At 43.6% G+C, this 27,824-nt stretch overlaps 1 protein-coding gene across 1 annotated transcript in view; it reads right to left on the bottom strand.

Moving 5' to 3' along the window:
* NHEJ1 (non-homologous end joining factor 1) overlaps positions 1–27,824 on the bottom strand; it is a gene marked incomplete at both ends in the record, with an annotated part of 102,616 nt that overhangs the window by 64,334 nt on the left and 10,458 nt on the right. The window contains 2 exons of the mRNA XM_080720023.1: positions 25,236–25,294; positions 26,055–26,193. Of these exons, the coding sequence (XP_080576149.1) occupies positions 25,236–25,294; positions 26,055–26,193 (198 nt within the window). The remainder of the gene's footprint in view (positions 1–25,235; positions 25,295–26,054; positions 26,194–27,824) is intronic.

The raw sequence follows: 27,824 nt of genomic DNA, 5'->3' as shown, positions 1-27,824 counted from the left end.
TGGGAGACTCAGACAGGACTGCAGGTTCAAGATCACCTTCAGCAACTCAGAGAGGCTCTCAGCAACTTAGTGAGATTCTGTTCCAAAATAAAATATGGCTGGGGGTGTATCTCAGAGGTAGAAAGTCCCAAATACGTTCAGAGGATGCGAACAAACACAGTTTGAGTCGTGCTGGATTTTAAGTCACATGTGGTATACACTTCACACTGTTTATGCACAGCAAGATCATGTGTCAGATTACTTCGAAAAGCACTGTTCAAGAGGGTTTCCATTAAAAGAGCGGTCAAAGCCGGGCATGGTGGCGCACGCTTGTAATCCCAGCATTTGAAAGGAGGCTGAGACAGGAGGACCGGGGTTCGCAGACATCCTTTGCAACACAGTGAGACCCTGTTTCAAAAAAAAAAGAACAAAAAAAAAGGGCTGGGGGTGCAGCTTCGAGGTAGAATGCCCCTGGGCCCATCTTTGTAATAATAAAATTGCTTAAGCCTACAGCATAAGAGTTCCGGATATTGTTTTCTACACATAGCTCAGAACAAGAACCCACGGCTACATCTCTCACTGTTACAGTTTGGGAGCCCAACAGGGCCCCCATATCAGCTCCTCACTGTAACAGGTAACAGGTTCCATCCCTGGTGCTCCCAAAAGAAAAGAAAAAGAAGAGCAACCAGTAGGGCTTGGGGTAGGAGGGTCAGCCCTTTCCTTTTCCCCTTTCTGGGTTCAATATAGAGTGAATCTGTTGCTGAGGATGAGGAACAGGAAGCTTCTTCCACTACACCACTGGATGCACGGGGTGAAGAGGAGGGCAGGAGTTGGTGGCCAGGTTATCAGGCAATAACAAACTCAGCATCCAAGCACGCGACTTCCAGCAATGCAAGGAGCTTCCTTTGTTTTGGGAAAACAAGAGCGGCAAGAAGCTTCTCCAAGACACGTTCTTGCCTGGCTGCAGGAGGAGCCCAACCACCCTGACACACAACAGGACAGTCTTGGCCAATGACAGACAAGGCAGTACCTTGACCACAGCCCCTGTTTGCTTTTCCTTTTCCACCACTTCCTCAGCTGAGGGGCACTGTGGGGCCATAGGTAGCTGCCAGCCTAGGTCACATTCAAGAACTTCACCCCCAGTGACCCAGCACCTAGTCCATACAACACTTTTTTTTTTTTTTTTTTTTTTTTTGCAGGTCTGGGGATGGAACCCAGGGGCATTTGACCTCCGAGCTACACTCCCTGCCCTATTTTTTATTCTTTATTTTGAAACAGGGTCTCACTAAGTTGCTGAGGGCCTAAGTAGCTGAGGCTGTCCGCAAACCAAGATGTTCCGGTCTCAGCCTCCCGAATGCTGAGATTACAAGTGTGCGCCACCACGCCTGGTTCATCCATACAACGCTTTTAATGCCTGTATAGCCTACATTCTCCCTCCAGTATGGTACATTTGGTTGGAGGGCAAAGACTTCTGGCCCCTTTCCTGGAGTATAGGTAAGGCTAAGCTCAGAGTATTACCCTCAACATGGTATGTTCTAACAGACTAAACCCAAGACAGCATCTATCCAAGTGCCCAAGAACAACAATGCTTAAGGTTTCAACAGAATATTCTGAACACATTTTTTTCTGTTACCCGAAGAATCACTTGATTATATTAGAACCTCATCTTCCAGAACCTATTATTACCACAACTAAAATACATAAACAATGTAACTCTTCATGATATAGAAAGTCAAAACTATACTTCTAAGGAGTTAGGTAAGGAGCTTGGGCCCAAAGAGGAAAAAGTCCAGACACTCAGGAGGCTCTCCACCTCTCGGACTCACATCAACATGCCATCTTAGACCAGGGGCTCTAGAACATCTTCTCCAAGAGCTCTGAGAAGCAGGACTAACATGTCAATAGCCTTGGGGATCTTCCTCCCTCCCTGATCAATCAAGGGAGCTTACGTTTTATCCTGATGGCCCAAGAGCCCAAGTTTCTATGAAGACTCATTTGTCCAGTAAGGAAAGGGGGAGCGGGACTCCCCCCCCCCCAACTCCAGGCCTCCTCTGTGCCAAAGAAGGAGGAAACAGAATAAGCAAAATAAAATTCATAAAGTGAAGCAGTAATTATGGTGTGGTCAACAAGAGGCTGCTCCTCAGGCCCGTCATTATGTGGCTAAATTTAACGCCCTGCGCGGCCAGGGGAGCCGTGCGCCCCGGGCACCGGGTGTCCACACAGACGCCAGCTCCGCCACCTTCACCCGCTCGACAGCCGCCAGGGCTGCCAGAAAGCAGGTCACAATTTTTTTTTATAGTCTGTTTACCAAGATGCTGTTTTTACTGCCGAGGTTTCTCTCATTTTATCTCTTTTTCCCTTTTCCCCAAACAGACTGGCCTGTATTTTCTGTCCTGTTTTTTTTTTCTTTCTCCCTCTCTCAGTACTATTTTCAGAACTCTAAATTTATATGGTATGTTCCTTTTTTTTTTTTTTTGGTAAATATTTGCCATAACTAAGCCAGGCACATCCAGTTTAAAAGGCTCCGTCCCACAAAACATCAGGCCTTTAATGATATGCATCTCATTAGCGTGGCCCATGAAAGGGGGTATAGAAAAAAAAAGCAGCCTTACAGACTCTCTCACTTTTTATATCTAGAAAGACCTATATTTATATATAAGGACAAGCTGAAAACTGGCGTTCTGGGCCCCAATACGAGGCTAGTACAATGGTCATTTGATTCAGGCTCCAGGCCTCAGAAGCAGCTCAGGAGAGACAGGCTCTTGGTCTGAACATCACTGCTGGTCCACTCAGGTGATGCTCAACAGGACAGTTCGGGAAGGTCCTCAGATTCTGGCTACTAGGGCTCGCTAGATCAAGCAGACAAAATTCTGGGATGTCCTCTGACACTATATTTCCTAAAATGGCTGCAAGGAAACAAAGACAGGCAAAAGGACACGGAGATTTCCCTCCTTCACTGGCCAATAAAGTTTAAGAAAGGAAGCTGTGAGCGAAGAGAACCTTGGCGAGGGCTCTTCCAAATTAGGACTTCTACACCTCTCACTCCTGTCCAAAGGCTGCTCCAGACAGGCAAGGCCCCACAACTGAAGGGGGCATTTCTTTTTTCTTTTTTCCGGTGGAGGGGTGCTATGGATGGAACATTCTACCTCTGAGCTATACCTCCAGCCCTATTTTATTCTTTTATTTTGAAACAGGGTCTCACTAAGTTATGAAGGCTGTCCTAAGTTATTAAGGCTGTCCTCGGCTCTGTGATCCTCCTATCTCAGCCTCCCAAGTACTGGGATTACAGGCATGTGCCACCATGCCAGGCTGAAGGGAGTATTTCTTATCATACATGTTAGCCAGATGTGGTGGCGCATGCTTGTAATCCCTGTGCTTGGGAGGCTGACACAGGAGGATCACACAGGTTCAAAGCCAGCCTCAGCTACTTAGTGAGGCTCTCAGCAACTTAGTGAAACCCTGTTTCAAAATAAAATATAAAATAGGTCTGGGAATATAGCCCAGAAGTAGAAAGCCTCTGGGTTCCACCTCCAGTACCACCAAAAATAAATAAATAAATAAATAAATAAATACAAATAAAAAATTAAAATATTGTACATGTTAGGTTGTATGAAATGATGTCTACTTATTATCAAATGTGCTTAATGCACTGAACAAAGAACACAGCATTCAATAAGCAATTTCTAAATGCCTGCTGTGACATTTCTAGTTTGCTGGGGGGGGGGTTGTTTGTTTGTTCTTGAGTTTTTTTTGTTTTTGTTTTTCTTTTTTGGTAATGGGGAGTAAACCCAGAGGCATTCTACCTCCAAACTATACCCCCATCCCTATTTTATTTTGAAACAGGGTCTTATTAAGTTAGTACATGCTGCTGGGCTCAAATCTGCTAACCTCTTGTTTCAGCTTCTCAAGTACTTTTATAAGGGAAGTAGAAGCCAGTCATGGTGGTGCACGTTTGTAGTCCCAGCCTTTGGGAGGCTGAGAGAGAAGGATGGCAGTTCACCGACAGCCTCAGCTACTTAGTGAGGCCCTTTGCAACTCAGTGAGACCCTGTTTCAAAATAAAGAATATTTTTTTTTTAAATAGGGCTGGGGGTATAGCTCAGAGGTAGAATGTCCCTGGGTTCCATCTCCAGTACTGAAAAAAAAAAAAGTAAAAAATTGTTGGGGGGAAAGAGATATGTGGATTGAAAGACTGCCTGGCTGTTTGGCAGCACCTTGTGGGGAGTCTATGCTCTGTATGGGGCCACCAAAGGTCCAGTGTCTCAAACTTGGTTTTCATTAGTTCATTTAGGGATGATCAGACTCTAGAGAAGTGACTGATACTAAAAATCATAAGAGAGGCAGGGCATGGTGATGCATGCCTGAAATCCCAGCAACTAGAGAGGATGAGGCAGGAAGACCACAAGGATGAGGCCAGCCTGGGCAACTTGTAAGACACGGTATGACTGTAAAAAATTTTAAAAGGGCTGGGGACGTAGTTCAGTGGCAAAGTACCCCCTGGGTTCAGTCCCCAGTGCCTAAAAAAAAAGTCTTAAGAGACAAACTTAGAATTGAAATGCCAGTTTATTAGTCCATCATGTAGGGTTATGCCCTCGCAATGACTGAATTGTTTTTCTGTGTGTGTAGTAGTTGGTGTTGAATTTCAGGTAACATACATGTACCTGCTAGGCAAGCGCTCTACCACTGAGCCAAAGCCACATGCCCAGCCCTTTTTAGTCTATTTTGAGATACAGTCTCCCCCTAAGTTACCCAGGCTGCCTTGGAACTTGCAATTCTCATTCTTCAGCCTCTCGAGTAGCTGGGATTACAGTCGTGGACCACCATACTGAGCCTGAAATATCATCAATTGCTTTTTTCTGGGCAATTGAACAAAACACAGAGTGCTACTTGTTAAACAGAAGAAAAAAAAGGCCCAAAAAAGGTGACGAATGGCTTTTGTGCAGTTCCTGTCCATCTGCAAGCCGGACAGCATCCTGTTCCACTATATAATTGCCTCAGCATTATACTAGGTGCGTTAGTAAATTGCTATTCTTGGCTGGATGTGGTGGTGCAAGCTTGTGATCCCAGCATTTGGGAAGCTGAGACAGGAGGATTATTGTTCAGCAGATAGCCTCAGCTACTACTTAGTGAGGCCCTCTGCAACTCAGTGAGACTCTGTTTCAAAATAAAGAATAAAAAATAGGGCTGGAGGTGTAGATTGGCAGTAGAATGCTTCTGGGTTCCATCCTCAGTACCACAAAAAATATAAATTAAAAATAAATTGCTATTCTTTGTTTTCTCTCCCTTTGTAGTCCATATAACTCTGTTCTTCCATTAGTGCATGTTCTCAGACATCACGAATTAATTACTTAATAGTTCTTTTTAATTGCTTATAAGAGCATAAGGTACATAAGTCCAAGAGGCACAGAAAGGTGTGTGGGTTAGAGAGGGGTAGTACTTGGGGCAGAGTTCTGGGGCCTTGGATCACTTCTTCTTTTTGTTTCAATTACATTAAATGTCTACACCACTCACAGTTTGGTCTCAGACGTGCCTACTTCCTTCCCACTTAAAGTTCAGGCGCAGCAGAGTGCGATGGCAAGGGAGAGCCCCTAACGACATAACTGATAAAGTACCTATTGTGTCTTTTCCTTTGGCAGCCATTCACCACGCAAGGTCCTCCAAACTCTTAGCTCAAGGCTCACCTCTTCCAGAAATACCTTATCTGCACTAGCCTAGCATGATTCCAGATCTTATTCAATGAGTTAATTTCTTCTTCTTCTCAGGGAACATACATGTATGTTACACATATGTACATGAAATATTATTTATCGAAGCATAAATTCTACGTTGGTGTGCTAGCACATGCGTACAATCCCAGTACTTCAGAGGCAGAAGTCAAAGGAGCGCAGGTTCAAAGCCAGCCTCAGCTACTCAGTGAGGCCCTCCGCAACTTAGTGAGATCCTGTTTCAAAATAAAAAATAATGGGCTCAGAGGTAGACTGCCCCTAGGTCCAATCCCCATTACTGTAGGAAATAAATAAATGAATGAATAAATAAATGCTAGTGGTTCAATCTTCCTCAAAATTCCATCTTTTAAGGGCAAAAAAATGTTTTAACTTTTCAATATGACTCCACCATGTTTAACATTTCCAATAGTGTCTAATAAATACTATCCACATGGAGTTTAAACTTCTAAACAGAAAAACAAATTGGTCTTACACACAAAATTAAAAATACTCTCTTGAGACCTTCTGGCAATTTCTCCCTTTGCAAATCCCTAATGAGAGACAAAGATGTTCATAAAACCTGTGGTCTCATTCTGTAGGCTTTGCACAACCAAGCTACCAACCTCGAGGACTCAGGCTCAATAGAACTCTTTCAATGTGACTCACTATTCAAATGCAGCATCACCCATAAGTGAAGGCAGAAGAGACCATTTTAGTCATAAGGGCAAAGTTATGAAGCCAACAGACATAAAGCTTAAAGATAAGTAATTTAATACTTTTGTTTTCTTTTTCTATTTCAATAACCACAGATGACATGTACAAATGTGAGGAAAACCTCCAAAAACCAAGATCTTTAAACTACAACTACTGATTGTATACCTCAGGCTACAAAGCACTGCAGTAGGTTCAGAAGAATCAGCTAAGGTGGAGTGGCCCACACCTGTCATCTGAGACAGGAGGATTGTAAATTTGAGGCCAACCTGGGCAATTTAGCGAGATCCTGTCTCAAAATAAAAAATAAAAAGAGCTAAGGACGTAGCTGAGTGGTACAGCACCCCTAGATTCAATCCAAAAGGGAGAGAGAAAGGGAGGGAGGAAGGGAAAAAAGACAGAGGGAGGGGCAGATGAAGGGAGGGAGACCCTTCTTCTTTTAAGGACTGTATAAACAAGGAAAATAAACATAATACATGGCAAACATGACACAGGAAAGACACAAAGAGATGGAGTTCAGAAGAAGAAAGGAATATAGCTTGTACTTTTACACCTGTCCATTTCACTATTTTGTTCCTAACAGAAAAATTATGTAATCATCTGTTTCCCCCTCCCACCCTATACTAGGGATCAAACCAGGGCCTCATACATGGCCCTTTATTTAAGTAAGGGGAATTAAATGCCCGTAGAAAGGACTTTTAGCTTCTTGGATGAGAAGATTATATCTTTTAGAGAAAAGAGGCAGGAAGCGTGCAGAATCAAATATCTATCTTCAAACTATCACCCATTCTTCCACGCCACCCCCAAATCCCAAAGGAAGGATGACCCCTCCACTCTGCTCACCCTCCCAGCTCCCTGCCTCGCCCTGCGCCCTGGCAGGCATGTCTCCTTTCCCACTGGCTTCTCGTTTGCCTTCAGATGTATATGTGTCTTCTCAGCACCTTGTTGGGTTAAGCCAGTCTGGCTCTCCAGCTGTCCCACGTTTCTGAGTTGTGACGTCTCCGGTGAGGGTTCTACAGTCATTGCTGCCACTGCTTTATCGATCCATCCTTCCTTAACTGCCTGCAACCTGCAAAGACTGCCCAAGAATAAGAATTGTTGCAGGCATTGGTGGCACACGCTTGTAATCCCAGCAGTCAGGAGGCTGAGACCAGAGGATCCCAGTTCGCGGACAGCCTCAGCTACTTAGCAGACCTTCACAACTCAGTGAGACCCCATATCAAAAATAAAAAGACAGCCGGGTGTGATGGCACACAAGCTTGTAATCCCAGCATTCAGGAGGCTGAGACCAGAGGAACATGGTTCGAGGACAGCCTCAGCTACTTAGTGAGGCCCTCTGCAACTAAGTGAGACCCTGTTTCAAAATAAAGAATACAAAATAGGGCATAGGGTGTAACTTGGAGGTCAAATGCCCCTGGGTTCCATCCTCAGACCCACAAAAAAAAAAAAAAAAAAAAAAATAGGGCTGGGGGTGTAGCTTGGAGGTAGAATGGCCCTGGGTTCCATCAAAAAAAAAAAAAAGAGTTGCCCAGCTGCTCTTTCCTCTGCCGGTCAGCTATTCTTCTCCTTGGTCCCTCCTGCATGCAGATCATCCTCCTTGGTAACAGAAAGAGCACAGGACTTGAGAGGAGACGAATGCAGGTAACTCAGCTGAGTGACCACTGCTTCTTTATCTTAAAAATGAATTCCTAAGTGTGTTGTAAGGATTAAAAGATATAGCTTAACCAGGCATAGTGCATGCTTATAAATCCCAGTACTTGGGAGGCTGAGACAGAAGGATCAAAGCCTCAGCAATTTAACAAGACCATCCACAAATTAGTAAAGCCCTGTCTCTGTGTGTGTGTGTCTGTCTGTCTGTCTGTCTGTCTCTCTCTCTCTCTCTCTCCCTCCCTCCCTCCCTCTCTCTGTGGCACTGGAGATTGAACCCAGGGAAATTCTACCTCTGGGCTACACCCCCAGCCCTATTCCTCCTATCTCAGTCTCCCAAATACTGGAATTACAAGTGTGTGCCACCGTACACAGCTGACCCTGTTTCAAAATAAAATAAAAATAGGGCTGGAGATGTACCTCTGAGGTAGAGTAGCCATGGATTCCATCCCCAGTAAAACACACACACACACACACACACACACACACACACACACACACACAGAGAGAGAGATAAAGCATCCAGCACAGTGTCCAGCACGCACAGAGCATATACTTAATATTTATTACTTCCCCTTTCTTGGCTAATTTACTACTCTCTTCCTTTTCTTTTTTCTTTCTTTCTTTTTGTGTGCGTGGGAGTACTGAGGATTGACCCTAAGGGCATTCTACCTCAAAGCCACTCTCGCTAAGTTGCTAAGGCTGGCTTTCAAATGGCGATCCTCCTGTCTCCGCCTCCCAAGCAATGAGATGACAGGTGCGCTCCACCATGCCCAGACCCTGGCGCTCTCTGTCTCACACTTCCTTCACTGGCTCCTACTTACTACTCCTTCCAGTGATGATGGCTCCTCAGATCTCAACCACTGGGGACTTATTTTATACTTTTTTAAATCTCCATGCTCTTCCCAGCAGAAGATGTATCTACATCATGGCTTCAAATATCTTTGCCAGGAGATCCCCAAATCTGATTATGTAGGTCCTTTTTCCAATCTAAGTTCCAACGTATTGTCCTAACTCCTTCCTGAGCATTCTCAATTATATGCCCTATAAGCAATTTAAATTCACCATGAATATGAAAAGCTCTAAATTTTATAGGGTTTTTTTTTTTCAATACTGGAGATGGAATCCAGGGGCATTCTACCTCCAAGCTATACCCCAGCCCTACTTTTTATTCTTTATTTTAAAACAGGGTCTCACTGAGTTGCAAATCACTAAGAAGGTAAGGCTGACCTCGAACTGCAATCCTCCTGTCTCAGCCTCCCAAATGCTGGGATTACAAGTGTGTAACACCACACCTGGCTTATGCTTTGTTTTTTGAGGGTGTTTTTGGTTTTGTTTGATTTTTTTTTTTACTAACTCTGTAAGTAATTTTTCACTAGAAGCTAAAGTATTGTTAAAAAGGTCACATCATAATGAATGGACTTAGGAAACCCTTCTTCTACCATGAGAAATAGGAGGGAAAATCAACTGTGTCCATCATTTAAACATACTCTAAAGGAGCCAGGCGTGGTGGCGCGCACTTGTAATCCCAGCATTCAGGAGGCTGAGACCTGAGGATCGCGGTTCGCAGACAGCCTCAAATACTTAGTGAGGCCCTCTGCAACTCAGTGAGACCTGGTTTCAAAACAAAGAATAAAAAACAGGGCAGGTGCTATTGCTCAGAGGTCGAATGCCCCCTGGGTTCCATCCCCAGAACCACAAAAAAGAAATACTCCAAAGGGCCGGGCGTGGTGGCTCACACTTGAAATCTCAGCATTTGAGAGGCTGAGACCAGAGGATCGGAGTTTGCGGACAGCCTCAGCTACTTAGTGAAGCCCTCCGTAAATTAGTGAGACCCTGTTTCAAAATAAAGAATAAAAAACAGGGCAGGGGGTGTAGCCCAGAGGTTGAATGCCCCTGGGTTTCATCCTCAGACACACACACACACACACACACACACACACACACACACACAAATACTCTGAAGGTACATGAAGCCTATAAACTAATCTTATAGATAGATAAGGGCTATCTGATGAGTGTTCTACAGATATACCAGAAATAAGACACCAATCATCATTGCTTCACAAATCAAATGTAAACTAAATAGATATTTCAGACTGGAGATTGAAACCAAATAAAAGACTAACAGTAAATTTGGTAGAGCCAAACTGGAAAAAATTTTATTTTTAATTTTAGGAAAGTTGGTAACTTTTTCTGTATGAAGTAAGATACACAACCCCCCACCCGGGGAAGTATGTATTAAATTACACTAGCCTATTTGGGTCTAGATACAGAGGCACACACAATTTTGTTTTCCATGGGCCTCTATAACTCTACTGTCTTACATATGGCTTGATACACATATTTGTGTTATATTCTTGAAGGCCATCTCAGTGCGAAGTACCTGGTTTTGAACTGTTTTAGGACAAGATATTTGGGATCAGGCAGTCTTTCAATATTGAGATTCTTAAAATTAGAAACTCAATCTCTAGAAATGAGGACTTTTTTCCCATTTGTTTTGTTTGTTTTGGGTACTGGAATTGAACCCAGGGATGTTTTACCTCCAAGCTACACCTCTAGCCATTATTATTATTATTAGTAGTAGTAGTAGTAGTAGTAGTAGTTATTATTATTTTGCAGGTCTAGGGATGGAACCCAAGGGCATTCAACCTCCGAGCTACACCCCCTGCCCTATTTTTATTCATTTTGAAACAGGGCCTCATTAAGTATAAGACTGGCCTCAAACCAGCGATTCTCCTGTCTCAGCCTTTCAGGTACTGGGATTACAGGCATGTGTCACCATGCACACCCATTTGTACTTTTTATATTGATTTCCTTTTTATTTCCCTCAAAATTGTATTAACTTTTTATTAAAAGCACAAGCCCTTATAAAGCTTTGTAAAAGGAAAATAAAGAGGCCTTTTATGTATTCTTTGGCCAAAAAGAAAAGAAGTGGTGGCCTCTAGTAGCTGGGTTTCTACAGGAATCACAGCAAGAAAAACCCCAAAGAGAAGGCAAAAAGTCAGAAGAAATATAGATGAGAAACATGTGCAGCCATCCCTCTCCCCTAACCCCAGAGATGATTTTCATTCCAGAGTGCAAATACTGGTGGATTTGTGTTTGAAGCAAAGAAAACCATTTCTTTATGTGCCCCAGATTAGACTTAATTGAGCCCCACCCATGATTTTCCCAGCCTGTCAATGGCACCACTATTCTTCAGATCACACAGGCATGCCACTGACAGCCTGCCCCTCCTACGAGATCACCTTCATATGTCAGTTCTCCAGTTGAAACTTTCAATGGCTTCCCACTGTCTGTCACAGTAATTAATAACTGCAAAGAAGAAGTGCCCTAACTCCTCCCTAGATGTGTCCCTGTTGGAAAAGTGATACATGTAATGGCATGTTAATATCAGGACTGAAATTATTTATGGGCAAATAAATGTAAAAAAGAAAAAAGAAAAGAGCAGGGCATGGTGGTGCGCGCTTATAATCCCAGTACTTGGAAGGCTGAAACAGGAGGAGCGCAGGTTCACAGCCAGCCTCAGCAACTTAGTGAGGCCATCTGCAACTTAATGAGACCCTATTTCAAAATCAAATAATAAAATATGGCTTGAGGTATAACTCAGAGGTAGATTGCCCCTGGGTTCCATCTCCATACCCCCTCCACACACACACAAAGAAAAAATAACCTTCAGATAGCACATACCAACCCTTCATCCCAGCATTTAAGGCCCCCACAGTTTAGCTTCACTGTTACTTTGCTAGATCCATTTTCTACTAATCCTCACCCACTCTTATTTTTATTTTGCATCCTTTACTCATAGGCTTTTGTCATAAAATGTCATCCACATATTCCCTGTCAAAACCTGAAGGCACACGCTTGTACTCCCCGCGCTTCGGAGGCAGAAACAGTAGGATCGCGCTGGTTCGAAGCCAGCCTCGCTTGCTTAAAAGACCCTGTTTCCAAATAAAAATATAAAAAATAGGTGTCTGAGAGTGTAGCCCGAAGGTAGAAGGGTTTCCAGGAACCCCAGTATCACAAAAAAAAAAAAAAAAAAAGACTAAAAAATAGGGCTGGGGGTGTGGGTTCCATCCCCAGTACCACATACTAAAAAACCCTGAACCAACCATTAAAGTTCATTTAAAATTCTGTTTTTTACAGAAAGTTTTTTAAATCTTTCCTTACAGTTAGAAGGGCTGCCCCGTCACCATGTACTTTCTGTCAGTGTGTAGAAGAAGGCATGGATTTGGGAGATGTGTTTTTGTTCAGGATCCTTCATGGGCATCATGAGGAAAGATAAGTCTAGGTGCATGAAAATACGTCCCCTACCATTGACTATGTAACTTCTTTGATTATTCATTAATAACTCTGAGAGCCTGACATGGTGGTGCACACTTATAATCTCAGCATTTGGGAGGCTGAGACAGGAGGATCGTGGTTCATGGACAGCCTCGGCTACTTAGGCCCTGCGCAACTCACTGAGACCCTGTTTCAAAAAAAATATTAGGGCTGTGGGTGTAGCTCAGAGGCAGAATGCCCTTGGGTTCCATCCCCAGTAGCGGAAAGAAAAGAAAAGAGAACAGTGAGCACCTTGATGACAATATCATCCTATCTTACACACTCACAGAACATAGCATAGCTCATGTGCACTGCTCTACTGAATATGGAAAGAATGACTCAACAACAAGTTCCTCCAGATCAAAGAAGTTACATACTCAATGGTAGGGGACGTATTTTCATGCACCTAGACTTATCTTTCTTCATGATGCCCATGCAGGACCTGAACAAAAAACAAATCTCCCAAATCCATGCCTTCCTCTACACACTGACAGAAAGCACATGGTGACGGGGCAGCCCTTCTAACTGTGGTGTGCAGCCCTGTGGCTCTTGACTACTTTTCTTTCTAGGATTTTGTAAGTTTTTATTTCTTTGGTTTTTGAGGTAGTAATCTCTTAACTGGCTCAAAAAAAAAAAAGAGGTTCCGGTTTTGTCAATTATAGAAGATTCAAAGTTTATCCTTTATCTCAAACTTGGGACCACCTCCCAGAAACCAAAAGTGTCGAGGAAATAATGCAGGTGGCAGAAATAGCAAGATAAGTAGGCCACTGGCCTACTTACATGCATTAAGTTTAAGGCCATCAACAGGTGATCATTTGCTGGCCTATTTATAAGATGGGGGGAAAAAGGAGAGAGGGAGGATATTTTTCCTTCATCCATTCACCATCTATTTATTGACTCTGCGTGGAGGGACTGTTCTAGTGTGCTGCTCTAAGCACTGAGATAAACCCATACACATAACAAATCCTTATCTCTGTTGAGCTAACATTCTAGTGGGGGAGGATAGACTATAAACAGTAAGTATAATAAGTAAATTTTATGGTAATATGTTGGATAAGTACCATAAAAAAGAAAGGAAAATAGAGCATGACACAGTGAAACGGGAGGATCAGGTGCCAAGGGGCAGAATGTGGCTCACGACTTTAAACAGAGTCATCAGGGCACATAGCATTGGGAATGTGAAATGTGAACAAGCATGTGGTGTTGTTCACTTAAGTATGTTCCCACTTAAGTATGTTCCCACATTCTTTGACACAGTTCCCCTTAAGGGGCGGAGCTTAAACCAAGTGTGGGGTCACAATCCTGTAATCGCAGAATTTAGGAGGCTGAGTCAGGAGCATAACAGGTTCAAGCCCAGCCTCATCAAGTTAGTAAGATCCTCAGCAACTTAGCAAGACTCTGTTTTAAAAAAAAAAAAATTAGCCGGGCGTGGTGGCACACACTTGTAATCCCAGCATTTGGGAGTCTGAGACAGGAGGATCTCGGTTCACGGCCAGCCTCGGCTACTACTTGGTGAGGCTCTCCACAATTAAATGAGACCCTGTTTCAAAATAAAGAATAAAAAATAGGGCTGGGGATGTAGCTTGGAGGTAGAATGCTCCTGGGCTCCATCTCCAGTACCGAAAAAAAAATTTTTTTAATGTAAATACTGTGGGGGGTGCAGCTCAGAGGTAGAATGCCCCTTGTTTCAATTCCCCACACCAAAAAGAAATAAATTAAATAAGGCTGGGGGTGTGGCTGAGAAACAGAATGCCCTTGGGTTCAATATCCAATACCATAAAAAAGGAAAAAGAAGGTGGATGTTAGTGACTGTCCTGTTAGTGTGATCTGGACCTGGGGACTCACTTCTAATGAAGAGATGCAGAAACACAGTGATGGATTAGCTGTAGAAAGACTGCAGCTCCACTTGCTCTGTCTTGCTTTCGTGGTCTGTCTCTCGGATGGCCGCTCTGGAGGAAGCCAGGGCCGTGTCATGTGAGCAGCCCTGTGGAGAGGATATGTGGCAAAGAAACGGCACATCCTGCCCAAAGCCACATGAGAGAGTTTGAAAGTAAATTCTCCAGGCCTTATGATGACTGCATTCCCAGCTGACATCATGACAGCGACTTCGGGAGGGACCTGAGCCAGGATCACCAGATAAGCTGCTCCTGGGCTCTGGGAAAAGCAGCAGGGGTCCCAGGTCAGAGGTGAAGGTGGTGAGGCCGGTCAGAGGTGGCGGCAGAGGTGAGATGATGGGTATATTTTTTCAGGTAGTGTGAACAGGAGTTCCTGAAGGACTGGGTGTAGAATATGGGTGAAGGGGCAGAGTCAAGATGACTCCACAGCCAGGCATGGTGGTGCACTTGCACTTGGGAATCTCAGAGTGTGGGAAGTGGGGACAAGAGGATGAGGGTCCAAGGCCAGCTGAGCAACTTCTTGAAACTCTGTTGCAAAAAAAGATTCCATGGGCTTGATCTAAATACCAGTACACATACATCTTTTGCATGAACAATTAACTAATATTGGATTTGAATACAAAATCTTAATCAAAGACTTAAGTTACACACAAATGTTGAAAAGTAAGTCATACTGGATGTCAAACCATGACTGGTTGCTTCCTCATTATGGAATGGCACAGAGCATTTATGATAAAATATGATAAAAATGATAAAAATAAAAAATAAGTGAATTCTGAATTTTCTAGTCCAGGTTATAGGTATAGAGAAAAATCCATGTTAGCTTACTAATTTGTGACATTATCAAAGGTATTAAGAAGTACCAAGGACTTGAGAAGGAAGGAGGGAGGAAAGAAAGGGATGGGCATTGGGGAAGGGCTGAATGAGTGATGTGTGCTTGTATGCCTCTACCATTTTGTACCCCATTAGGATGTATGACTAAAATGCACTGATAATTTTTAAAAAAAGAAGTACCAAGGGGAGAAAACAAAGATTCCAAGGGTTTTGGGCCCAGGCAATGAAAGGATAAAGTTTCCATCAACTTAGATGGGAAGGGCTTGAGTTAGTGGAAGACTTAGGGGTAAGACTAAGAGTTTAGATTTGGGTTTGTTGAGTTTAAAATGTCTATTATAGACTTTTACATGAAAATACTGAGCAGGCAGTCTGAAGTTTTAGGATAAGGTCTAAAATGAAGATAAAATGCGGGACTCATGAGCAAGAATGTATGTATGTATGTATTTATTTTCTTGGTGGTACTGGAGTTCCTGGAAGCCCTTCTATCTCTGGGCTACACACCCAGGCCTATTTTATACTTTTTGTTTGTTTGTTTGTTTTTTGTACTGGGGTTCCTGGAAGCCATTCTACCTCCGGACTACACTCCCAGACCTATTTTTATACTTTTTTTTTTAATTTTTATTTTATTGGTGCACTGTATTCATACATCATAGTGGGATACAAACTTTTGTAGTCATACATGCACACATCGCCCAGTCAGCCCCCACCCGATCCCCACCCCATTCTCTCCCCATCCCTCCCTCCCATGCTTGGCTTAGTGGTTGACATCTAGTATTATAGCAATTTATCCAAAATTAAAAATGATAATCTCACATAACAGTTTCATTTGTCTGATACCAAGCTTTTGATGACTTAAAGATAACATTTCAATATTTCTTTTTGCTTTCTTTCTTACCAGAGAATATTTTTTTCTTTTTTTTAGGTGAAACCATCATATATTTATTTTTCAGAAAAAAATCTATCCTGATATGGAATATGGACTCTAGATACCCAAAACAATCTCGAAGCAAAAACAAAGCTAGAAGATGTATATTTTCTGATTTCAAACCATATAAAGCTACAATAATTGAAACAGTGTAGTACTGTTCTAAAGGCAGATATATAGACCATTGGAGTTAAATACAAGCCTAGAGCTAACTTCTTCCCTATATTGTCAAGTTATTTTTGACAAGGTTTCCACGAACATTTGGTGGTGGAAATAATAATCTTTTAACTAAATATTGTTGAAAAATAATAATTACATGGAAAAGAATAAAATTGGACCCTTACCTAATCCCACATACAAGTATTAACTCAAACTAGATAAAAGACCTAAATATAAATCTTAAGACTATAAACTTTTAGGAGAAAATCTGGGTCATAAAACCTCACAACATTGAAATTGGCAGTGATTTCTTGGATATGATTTCAATGGCACAGGCAACAGAAGAATATACAAACTCCCTAAAAAATAAAAGAAAATATTGTATATCCAAAGACAATGTAAACAGAGTTAAAAGTTACTAATAGAATTGGATAAAATATTTCCAAATGCTATATCTGAAGGTATATTAGTATTCCAACTAGAAATCCTAAAAATTAACAACAATAAAAGCAAACAATACAATTTAGAGATAGGTAAAAGACTAACATAAATAATGAATCTCCACAGATAACCAATCTTAGTTGTCTGTTGGATGGAAACTCTTGTTTCTCTGGTTCTGGTGAGTGTTACCTATTTCTTCTTTGTAGTTAATCTCTTTGAGTATTTTCTCTAGCGCTGGTTTTGAAGACATAAATTCCTTCAGTTTCTGTTTGTCATGGAAGCTTCTTATTTCTCCATCTAATTTGATAGAAAGTTTTGCTGGATAGGAAATTTTTGGCTGGAAGTTGTTTTCTTTCAGAGTTTGGAATATGTTACTCCAAGCCCTTCTGGCTCTCATGACTTGGTTTGGGAAGTCTGGAGTGATTCTAATTGGTTTGCCTCTGAATGTCACTTGGCCCTTTGTTTTTGTTGCCTTTAAGATTCTCTGCTTGGCTTCCACATTGGTCATTTTGACAATTATATGGCGTGGGGATCCTCTTCTCGGATCCTGTCTAAAGGGAGTTCTATAAGTTTCCTGGACCTTTGTATCAACCTCTTGCTCTATATTTGGAAAATTTTCTGCTATTACTTCCTTGAAGAGATTGTTGATCCCTTTGGTATCACTTTCTTTTCCCTCCTCTATTCCAATTATTCTTAGGTTAGCTCTCTTAAAATGGGCCCATATTTCTTCAATGTCAGATTCCTGCTGTTGGATATCTTTTTCTAGATTAGAAACTATGCGTTCATTTTTGGATTGCTCATCTTCTAAGAGCGAGATTCTGTTCTCCATGTGGTCTAATCGGTTGTTTGTGCTTTGAATTGAGGCCTTTACTTCATTAATTGCATCCTTTATCTCTTTTTGGCTCTCTCTGAGTTCTTTTCGAAGCACCTCTATTATTTCTACAGTTATTTTCCTGATTTGATCTTCTAGAAATCTCTGATTTTCTGTTTTATCAGGTTCTGATGCTGTGGGGTTGTGCACATTCATTACTTCAGTGTTATTCCTCTTTCCCATGATTTCGGAGGTTTGTGCCTTCTCTGGGTTCTTCCCTTGGGTCACTATGGCTTCACTTAAGGTGCTCTGGATCTCGAGTCTGTATTATCTCAGACCCCACTACTCCTTTACTGGGTTGTATCACAGAGTCTCCGACCCAGGGAGTCGATAGAGGCTGCTTTAAACTATGGGGGGTGCCAGGTTGCACGTTCTCCTATGGTGTGATATCTCTGCCACCACCACTCCCTCACTGGGTCAAGTCCCAGGAGGCACAATACTGGGATTTCTCCTCTATGGCCCGCAATTTGACTCACTGTTCTTGAGTACGTAGATGTAGCTGTACTGGACTCGGTGAATTTACTGCTGCTGCCGCCGCCGGTGGCAATATGGCGCCTCTGCCACGCCCTCGGCCATGAGGCTGGCGTATTTTTTCTTCTCTGGTTTTGATTTCCACTCTGAGTCCCTGCAGCGTGTGCTGAGCTCAGCCACTGGGAGCTTTAAATGCTGTCTGCGCCGAAAGATCCCGCCTGGCTGTTCCGCATCGGCTCACCTCGGTTTGCTGTAGCCGTCCGCTGAGTTCGCCGCTGCCGCCGGCAGTATGGTGCTGCTGCCGCGTCCTCGGGCGCGTGTGTCTCCTCTGTGGCCCTGAGCTCTGTTCTCAGTCCGCTTTCTCTCTGGAGCCTGGTGGTTTTTTTGTTTTTCTGGTGATGGTGTTTTCTGGCTATGAAAGGCGCTCTTTTTGTGGTAATGGAGATTGGTTGTTAGCGGGACTCTTAAGCCCCGCTTTTCTCGGTCGCCATCTTCCCGGAAGTCTTATACTTTTTTATTTGGAAACAGGGTCTCTTAAGCCAGCACGGCTGGCTTCGAACCTGCACGATCCTCCTGTCTCCGTCTCCCAAACGCGGGGATTACAAGCGTGCGCCACCACGGCCCGGCTAGCAAGAATGTATTTAAAGCCATAGGACTAATTGAGATCAGTAAGAGAGTGAGGGAAAAGAGATAAGAGCACCAAGGACTAAGTCCTGGGGCATTCCAAAGGTAGGAGGTGAGAGGGGGGAAAACAGCAAAAGATTGGGAGAAGGAATCACCAATGAAGTAGGAAGAAAAACAGAAGAGGTACATGCTGTGGAAGCCATGCTAAGTCTAAAGTATATTCAGAGCTGGGCATGGTGGTGCATGCCTGTAATCCCAGACTTGGGAGGCTGAGACAGGCGAAGCACAGGTTCGAGGGTAGTTTTAGGGAGTAGTGAGACCCTCATCAACCTAGCGAGACTCTGTTTCAAAGTAAAAATAAAATAGGGCTGAGGGTATAGCCGGGAGGTAGAATGCCCCTTGGTTCCATTCCCAGTACCACACACAAAATTATAAATTAAATAAAAAAATTTTTTAAAGTGTATTTAGGAGAAAAACTGACAAGTACCATAATGGAAAAGCCTGTGAGAAAAGGTTGACCAACTCTACTGTCCCTGCCTCCCCACACTTCCCCTTCCCATCTGTCTTCCCTATGACAAATGCCCGGCAGATGTTTTGTGCAGGGGGCTGTGGAATCAGCAGGAGAGTGCACCCATGTCTGGAAGAAGAACAGACTAGCGGAAGAGAAACTTGTCACAGAAGACCCACAAACACAGACTTGAAAACATTGAGCAGGACAAGAGAAAAGAGAATGCCAGGCAAATGGGTAAAGAGAGGCACAAGCAGGAAGCTGTCAACACTCCAGGATGAGGGAAGCCTGGGCTGCTATGGTGGAGTGACTGAGCAGACAGGAGGGTGTCAGCAGGACCAAATCATGAATGGTCTTCGGCAGCATGCAAGGAGTTTGAACTAGCGTTATCCTGTAGACCACTGGGCTTTTTTTTTTTTTTTTTTTTTTTTTTTTTTGTGGTACTGGGGGTGGAACCCAGAAGCTTTCTACCTCTGGGCTATACTCCCAGACCTTTTTTTATATTTTATTTGGAAACAGGGTCTCACTAAGTTGCTGAGAGCCTCACTAAGTAGCTGAGGCTAGCTTCGAACCCGTGCGATTCTCCTGTCTCAGCCTCCCAAGCGTGGGGATTACAAGCGTGCGCCACTGGGCTTTAAGCAAGAGAGTGGCACAATCAGAGCTCTGTTTCAAAGGGATCAGCTGACTAACTGTAAGTTCAACTGGAGGAGAACAGGACCGATGGGGAGACAAGTTAGGAGGCCACCGCAGGGTCAAGCCAATGAGGCTGGGGCAAGAGGCAGGGAGCGGCGAATCAAGACGATGGAAGCTCAACGGAGGAGGAGAACAGACTCAAAGGACAGGTGCTGAGGTCGGCTTTGGAAGTAAAGGTAAAGAGGAAAGTCAGTGCCTCCCAAGTTTCTACCTGAGAAAACTGAATGGATAGTTCCCCAATTTCCCCAAATAAGAAATATAAGAAGAAAAACAAACTTGGGGAAGTAGATAATTCATTGTGGACATGTTTAGGGTGTGGCATATGTGGAACATCCAGGTAGAAATGTCAAGGATGTAGAAAGAAATCCAGGCCTGAAACACAGTGGAGGCATCAGTGTGGCGCTCGGTAGGACACTAGTGACACCAGCCCAGAGAGGAGAGGGAAGGGAGAGAGGGTCGAGGACACAATTCTGGATACAAATGACATCGAAGAGGCAGGTCAAGGATGGGGAGCCAGCCAAAGAAAACAAGTGGCACCTTTGTGAATGAACTTCACAGGAGAACAATTTCCAAGTCAAAGGGCTTCCCATCTCCCCCAAGTGACTTTGATATAACCCCTCGCCTCACAAGAGCAGCAATAAAAAGCCAGGCGTGGTGGCGCACACTTGTAACCCCAGTACTTGGGAGGCTGAGACAGGAGGACTGAGATTTGCAGACAGCCTCAGCTACTTAGTGAGGCCCTTTGCAACTCAGTGAGACCCTGTTTCAAAATAAAAAATAGGGCTGGGGATGTAGCTCGGAGGTAGAATGCCTCTGTGTTCCATCCCCAGTACCTCAAAAAAAAAAAAAAAAGAGGAGCAATAAATATATTCATATATTCATAGCATGAAGTATCTGCTCTAGGATCTGGCTACAACTAGACAGAGATGAAGACAGAACTAAAACTAGACAGGATACAATGGCACTGGCTACATTCAGGACACCGAGTCAAATCAATGTTAACTATAACCCTCCCTACTTCTTGGTTGATGTCTTATACTGAAAAATTAAGTCCTACAAGGCTTTCAGGATATATAGCAACAGGAGTGATTGCTATGTTGATTACCCTCCTATGAAGACAGAAGAGAGAACTGCAAAATCTCTCTCTACGGCCAGGCATGGTGGCGCATACTTATAATCCCAGCATTTGGGAAGCTGAGACAGGAGGATCGTGGTTCAAGGACAGCCTCAGCTATTTAGTGAAGCCCTTTGCAACTCAGTGAGACCCTGTTTCAAAATAAAGAATAAAAAGTGGGACTGGGGGTGTATCTTGGAGGTAGAATGCCCCTGGATTCCATTCCCAGTACTGAAAAAAAAAAAACTCTCTACTAAGGGCCCCCACCCAGAGGAAGACAACTTCATGCAGTTGCCCAGGTTTTGGTGTCAAGGGCTGATTCCTAGCCAGAGGTTGCCAGCTGCGGAGGGCGGGGCTCTATTTTGGGCTGCCTGCTGTCCCTGAGCCTGGCCGCGTCTGGTTTGAGCAGCATGCAGCCCCAGTGACTCACACACCCATGCAAACCGCCTGTGGCTCAGTGGCCAGGCCTCGGAATGCCAGCCTTAGGCCAGCTCCCTCCTCACCCCATTACACTGGGATAAATAAATAAAGAGCCCGCCAGCAGCCGCATGGCCTGATAGCAACCAGATGGAGAGGGAGAGGCATGGACCCGGCCAGGGAAAGAAACTCCCTCCAGTGGACTCGACTACGAGTGGGCTATGGCAGCCCGCTCATCCCAACCTTCATCTTCAGCAGTTCCTAACGCCTGCCATAACAGTCTCCAGCCCCTTGACTTTTCCTCCACTCCTAAAAGTATCTCTCAGCTCTGGTCCTGGGACATGTTCTATATGGGGATCTTTCCCTATATGAGGATAGTGCCACCAGTCATGTCACCCAGCCATGACTTGATTAAACATCATCGGTATTTCCTTTTTATTAGGCTGCTATCAGTTGGCTTCCTTGAGTTCCCTAGAAATGAAAAAAACCAGAGGCTCTTAGGGGGAAAAGAAAAGCAAAAGGACCAACTATGGGGAAACATCCCCTATTCAATCCCTAAATATTTTCCCTAGCCTTTGAACGCTAGAAATCTCTCTGTCATATTGCCCCCGTGCCCTCTGTCTACGGCCTCTGGCACAGCAATAGTTCCAAGGAGAATAGGAAGACGTGACCCCAAGCACTGACCGCGTGGCCCTCTGACATCGGCCTGGCCCCTCTGCGCCTGCATCCCAAGCTCTCTCCCTGGTTTGTTTATCTTCCTATCCTATGTTGCTTATTTTGATGGCACATCCTTTCAGTTCCGTCTTGGGTAACCCCATGACCCTTCTGTGTCCTGTTTGCAGGACCCCAGGCAAGCATAGTAACTGAAAAGATGCAGTAGCCATAGGAACTTCTGTAGCCCCAGTGGAAGACCTAGTCTAGCAGCTATCCAGGACATTCTCAGGACAGTGCAGTGACCCAGAGGTCACAAGAACTTACCTTACCCCAGCCCTTCTTTCTCTTATAACTGGTGTGTACAACCAATTAAAGTAGAGAAACAAACAGGGACACTTTCTAGACTGTGAGTCAAGAAATGTGGGAAGTCCTAAATACACAGACCTTAGACAAGTCATTGAACCTCCCCAAGGCTCGATTTCTTCATTTATAACATGGGGGGGGGGGGCTACAACTACCTATTTCTGTATAATCCCCCATATGTAATAAAATTCTACAAGTTTCTGAGGCTTGGCTGTGACCCACCCAGAACCCAGAGGACAAGAACTCCTGTGGGGTTTTTTTGTTTGTTTGTTAGCTTTTGTTTTTGGTTTTGGGGGGTTACTTTTTTTATATACTGGGAGTTTGAACCCAAGGGCAGGTATTCTACCTTGAGGCTATACCCCTACCCCTTTTTTTATTTTTTTATTTTTGAAACAGGATGATGCTATATTGCTGAGAGTCTTCCAACACTGCCGAGGCTGTCCTTGAACCTATGATACTCCTATCTCAGCCCCCCCCCCCAAGTACTGGGATTATAGGCAACCAGAACTCTCAAAAGTAGCTAGTTCCAACACCCTCCTGGGATAGCACCTGCATTCTCAATCCACCCTACAGAGATGGAGCCCTCCCCAGTAGCATGAAAGAGGTGAGCCTCCTATTTTACAAATGAGAAAATAGTAGCTCTGAAAGAAGTGATTTGTGTAAAGCTACAAAACAAACCATAAAAATAATTGAAGTTCTCAAATTTAGCTCTAAAAGCAACACTGTATCCACAGGCCGCATTGCCACAATTTTCACAAAATCTCATTGGCATAGATTTATCAAAATATTCATCTACAAACTTATTGAGAACCTACCATTACTAGGCATACAGTGCTTATGCTGGTGATGCAGAAATTCATTCAACACAGTTCTTGCTCTCAAAGAGACCAAAGATCAGTGTAAGAGAAAGCTATAGTCCAGTAGATATAAAAATAGCATATTATAAGCCGGGCGTGGTGGCGCACGCTTGTAATCCCCGCGCTTGGGAGGCTGAGACAGGAGCATCGCACAGGTTCGAAGCCAGCCTCAGCTACTTAGTGAGGCTCTCAGCAACTTAGTGAGACCCTGTTTCAAAATAAAATATAAAATAGGTCTGGAAGTATAGCCCGGAGGTAGAAAGCCTCTGGGTTCCACCCCCAGAACCACACACACACACACAAAAATAGCATATTGTAGCATCATAAGTGGTAAAATGGAGGTATAAACCAAGGCACTATACTAGCAGAAAAGGAGAATTATTTTCATAAGAAAAGTCCAAAAAAGTCCCTCAAAGGCTGGGTGTGGTGGCACACACTTATAATCCCAGCATTTGGGAGGCCGAGACAGGAGGATCGTGGTTCGTGGCCTGCCTCAGCTACTTAGTGAGGCCCTTTGCAACTCAGTGAGACCCTGTTTCAAAATAAAGAATAAAAAATAGGGCTGGGGGTGTATCTCGGAGGTAGAATGCCCCTGGGTTCCATCCCCAGTACCACACACACACACACACACACACACACACACACACACACACACACGTCTGTCAAAGAAGCTGAAGCTGACATTTAAAAGATAAATAGAAATTTATGAGGCAAATAAGGCCAGGGCAATGGGCATTCTAGATAATGTGTACAAAGGTGCAAAAGCAAGGGGAAGCAGCTTTTGGTGAAATTAAATCATTCCATATGGCCGAAGCATAAAGCACTGAGTCAAATGTCCCAAAGTCACACTGGATAGCAATGCAGACACCGCATCAGCAGAGAGGGCTAAAAATGAGCCTTGCACCCTTTAACTACGGCCTAAGACAGGAGAGGCCATCTGAGAAGAGAGTGGCCTGGAAAATCTCTGCCTGTCATACAGTGAGGCTGAACAAGTATTTCCAAAAAACAAAACAAAACAAAAACTTGATACCTATTCTGTTTCAGAAATCCATGATTTTCTTCTCAGCTATAGTATTTCTTCTAGTATTAAAATCCCAACTATTATAGCTCTATCAATGTACAAAGGGAGAAGAGAAGGTTACAAATCAAGAACAACTGCTTTATGCCTACAAGCACTGTGAAAAGTGCTAATTTCAGGCCTAAAAGAGGTACGAGGCAAAGACCTTGCCCACAAGAAGCTTATAATTAGCCTACAGGACAATACAGAAATATGAGTAACCTATACATAACACGGTATTATAATAGCATCATTTACTTACATAGTAAAGTATCAACTTGGGTAACACATATAGTTAGAATATGGGGCAATAATACTAAGGTACAAACTGCACAACCAAGTCCCAGAGGAGTCAGAGAAGGAAAAGATCAATATTGACTGGCATTATCAAAGGTCACAATTATTAATACTCCTACTCTTTGGCCTTCAATAGATGTTTCTCTTGGCTCAGGCCAATCCTTAGAAGGGAAACCTAGGCAGAAGCTTCTGACAGGCCACAATTATCTACTCCCCATTCATTCCTTTGCCAGTCCCCTTGTATAAACACTGTGATTTTCCACAGCCTGCTGTGCCCACAAGACAGTCCCCAAATGGTAGCCCTGAGCTTTTCACCTTCCTCTACTGCTGGATACTGAAGGGCTGGACAAGTAACAATGACTACCCCTCCACTATCTCAACAGGCAGAAGATTAACGACTGGCCAACCAAGCTTTCCAACGCTAGAGGACGACAACTGAAATCCCCAATTCTCAGAGATGCTTCATGAATGGTAGTTAGCTAATTAAATCACACTCTTCCCCATCTTTCGCATGAACATCTCAAGCTTTATCAGACTTTGTATAGGTAACTTTTCAGACAGAGGGCTTTCCACCATATAAGCCGCCTAACACCCAAAATGCAAGTCCTCACGCAGGCACCCTTGAGTCCTCACCCAGGCACCCTTGAGTGCTCACTCCGTTTCTAAGACAAAGGAAGAGCAAATAGCCTACCTCTGCCATAAATTGTTCTAAAAAAGCATTTTCTTCAAATGGCTCAGTCTTCAATCTACCTGTAACAAAAAGGGATAAAGAAAAGAAATATGAGTCTGAGGATTACCTTCCTACCTGGGAGATGGGGAGGACGAGAGCTCAGGGCGTCTTGGAAAAGACAGAAAGATACGGCATCCAAGCTGGGCCTAGTGGTACACACTTGTAATTCCAGGACTTGAGAGGCTGAAACAGGACAGCTGCAGGTTTGAGGCCAGCATCAGCAACTTAGCTAGACCCTGTTTCAAAATAAAAAGGGCTTGGTATCCTCTGGGGGTACAATGCCCCTGGGTTTAACCCTCATTAAAAGAAAAAAATGCAGCATCCAAAGATGCCTAGCCTGGTGGAGAAGGGTTGAGAGAATACGGGCAAACAGGAGAGGGTGACTGGCAACAGGTGGCAAGTTCAGGGTCAGCATCTGCTCCAGGAGATTTTCCTGCCACAAAGACAAAGGTCAAATGGGGTTTTTATTCTGAAGTCTGTGCTATGCAGTTTCCAAACTCCCAGGTTGTACAACTTTGTATAGCTATTGGTCCCTTTCCAAATCTCTCTTTGTCATTTCCTAGGACATGTCTGGACTCGGTTATGGTTTCTATTGGCCACTTGGGCCCTAGCCAGGTACTTAAGGCAGAAAAAAGTGTTGTCTCACAGTCTCCAGTTTCTGGTCAGGACCCAGCACCCATGCTGGGGGAAACACTTTTCTAATGCAAATGGGTCTCCTCTTTTCTAAGACCCTTGGACTACCTGTAGCACTCTGCCAACTCCTCCAGGACGACCTCTCACCTCGGCTCAGCGTAGCCCCGCTCTCTTGGTAGTCCTGTATCTCTAGATCTTTCATCCGAATCAACGTTGCTAGCTCCCTCACATGGCACTGTAGTGCCAGACTCATGCCCATCAGAGGACGGATCAAATGTTGGGAGACCTTTGATGAAGAAGAGATATCAGTTAGCCAACAGATGCTTACAAAGTACTCCCTAACACTGCATTAGGTACTAGAAGAAAATACTGAATACATGCTTTCATAAAAATGTAGTTTTGCCAGGCATGGTGGCGCACGCTTGTAATCCCGGCGTTTGGGAGTCTGAGACAAGAGGACCGCGATTCGCAGACAGCCTCAGCTACTTAGTGAGGCCCTCTGCAACTCAGTGAGACCCGGTTTCAAAATAAAGAATAAAAAACAGGGCAGGGGGTGTAGCTCAGAGATCAATGCCCCTGGGTTCCATCCCCATAAACAAAAAAAAAAAAGTATAGTTTCATAGGCAAGCGATCCATTTACATGAACATAAATACAAATACAATAATTAAATACTTAAATTAGCTGGGCGTAGTGGCACACACTTATAATTCAAGTACTTGGGAGGCTGAGACAGGAAGATTGCAGATTCAAGGGCAGCCTCAGCAAGTAGTGAGACTCTCATCAACCTAATGAGATCCTGTTTCAAAATAAAAATTAAAAATAGGGCTGGGGGTTTAGCTCAGAGGTGGAATGCCTCTAGGTCTAATCCCCAGTGGCATTAATTTAAAAATTACTTTTTTTTTAATTTTCAAAAGTTAAAATAAGCCAAGAGAGGTGGCGCATGCTTGTAATACCAGAAGTTGGGAGGCTGAGACATGAGGACTGCAGTTCACAGACAGCCTCAGCTACTTAATGAGGCCCTTTGCAACTCAGTGAGACCCTGTTTCAAAAAAAATAAATAAAAAATAGGGCTGGGAGTATAGCTCGGAGGTAGAATGCCCTGGGTTCCATCCCCAGAACCACAAAAATATATATATATATACATATATATATTTTAATACATATTAAAATATATGCTAATATATATTATATATGCCATGCCTGGTGTGTGTGTGTGTGTGTGTGTGTGTGTATACTTTTTTTTTAAAGAGCATCAAAGCTGGGTGTGGTGGCACACGCTTGTAATCCCAGCATTCCCAGCATTCAGGAGGCTGAGACCAGATGTGGTTCACAGAGAGCCTCAAGCCACTTAGCGAGGCCCTCTGCAACTTAGTGAGACCCTGTTTCAAAATAAAGAATAAAAAATAGGGCAGGGGGTGCAGCTTGGGGGTCAAATGCCCCTGGGTTCCATCCCCAGACCCACACACAAAAAAAAGATCAAAGATTGTCTGTCACTGCGGCTCAAAGTATGTATTTGTGGTTTCAAGGAAAGAACATGATATAGTTGAGAAGAGTAAAGTATTGACTCAACTCTCAGTTTTATCTCAACCCTCAGAGATAAAAGTAGAAGATAGAAGTTACCCTCAAGGAAGTAGGTGTGGCTACTTTCACAGAAAACCAGCTATGTAACAGAAAACAACAACAATAAAACCAACATAAACTGGAGAGCTCAAAGGTCAAATCAGATCCAGACATTTATTAAAAGCCATTTCAGGGCTGAAGAGAGCCCAGAGTGAGCCCAGAGTTTCAATCTCTTCCCACAATGCAGCAGAGCCCAAGGTTATCATTGCAATAAAAACAAGCCAGTTTCCATAAGTCTAGCCTAGAAAGAAATAAAACCACCCCCTCGACATACCTTACTTTTAACAAAAGGTAAG

The sequence above is a fragment of the Muscardinus avellanarius genome (genome assembly GCF_963383645.1).
Source record: "Muscardinus avellanarius genome assembly, chromosome: 2".
NCBI classification, from domain to species: domain Eukaryota; kingdom Metazoa; phylum Chordata; class Mammalia; order Rodentia; family Gliridae; genus Muscardinus; species Muscardinus avellanarius.
This window is presented reverse-complemented; position numbering and strand designations above follow the sequence as displayed.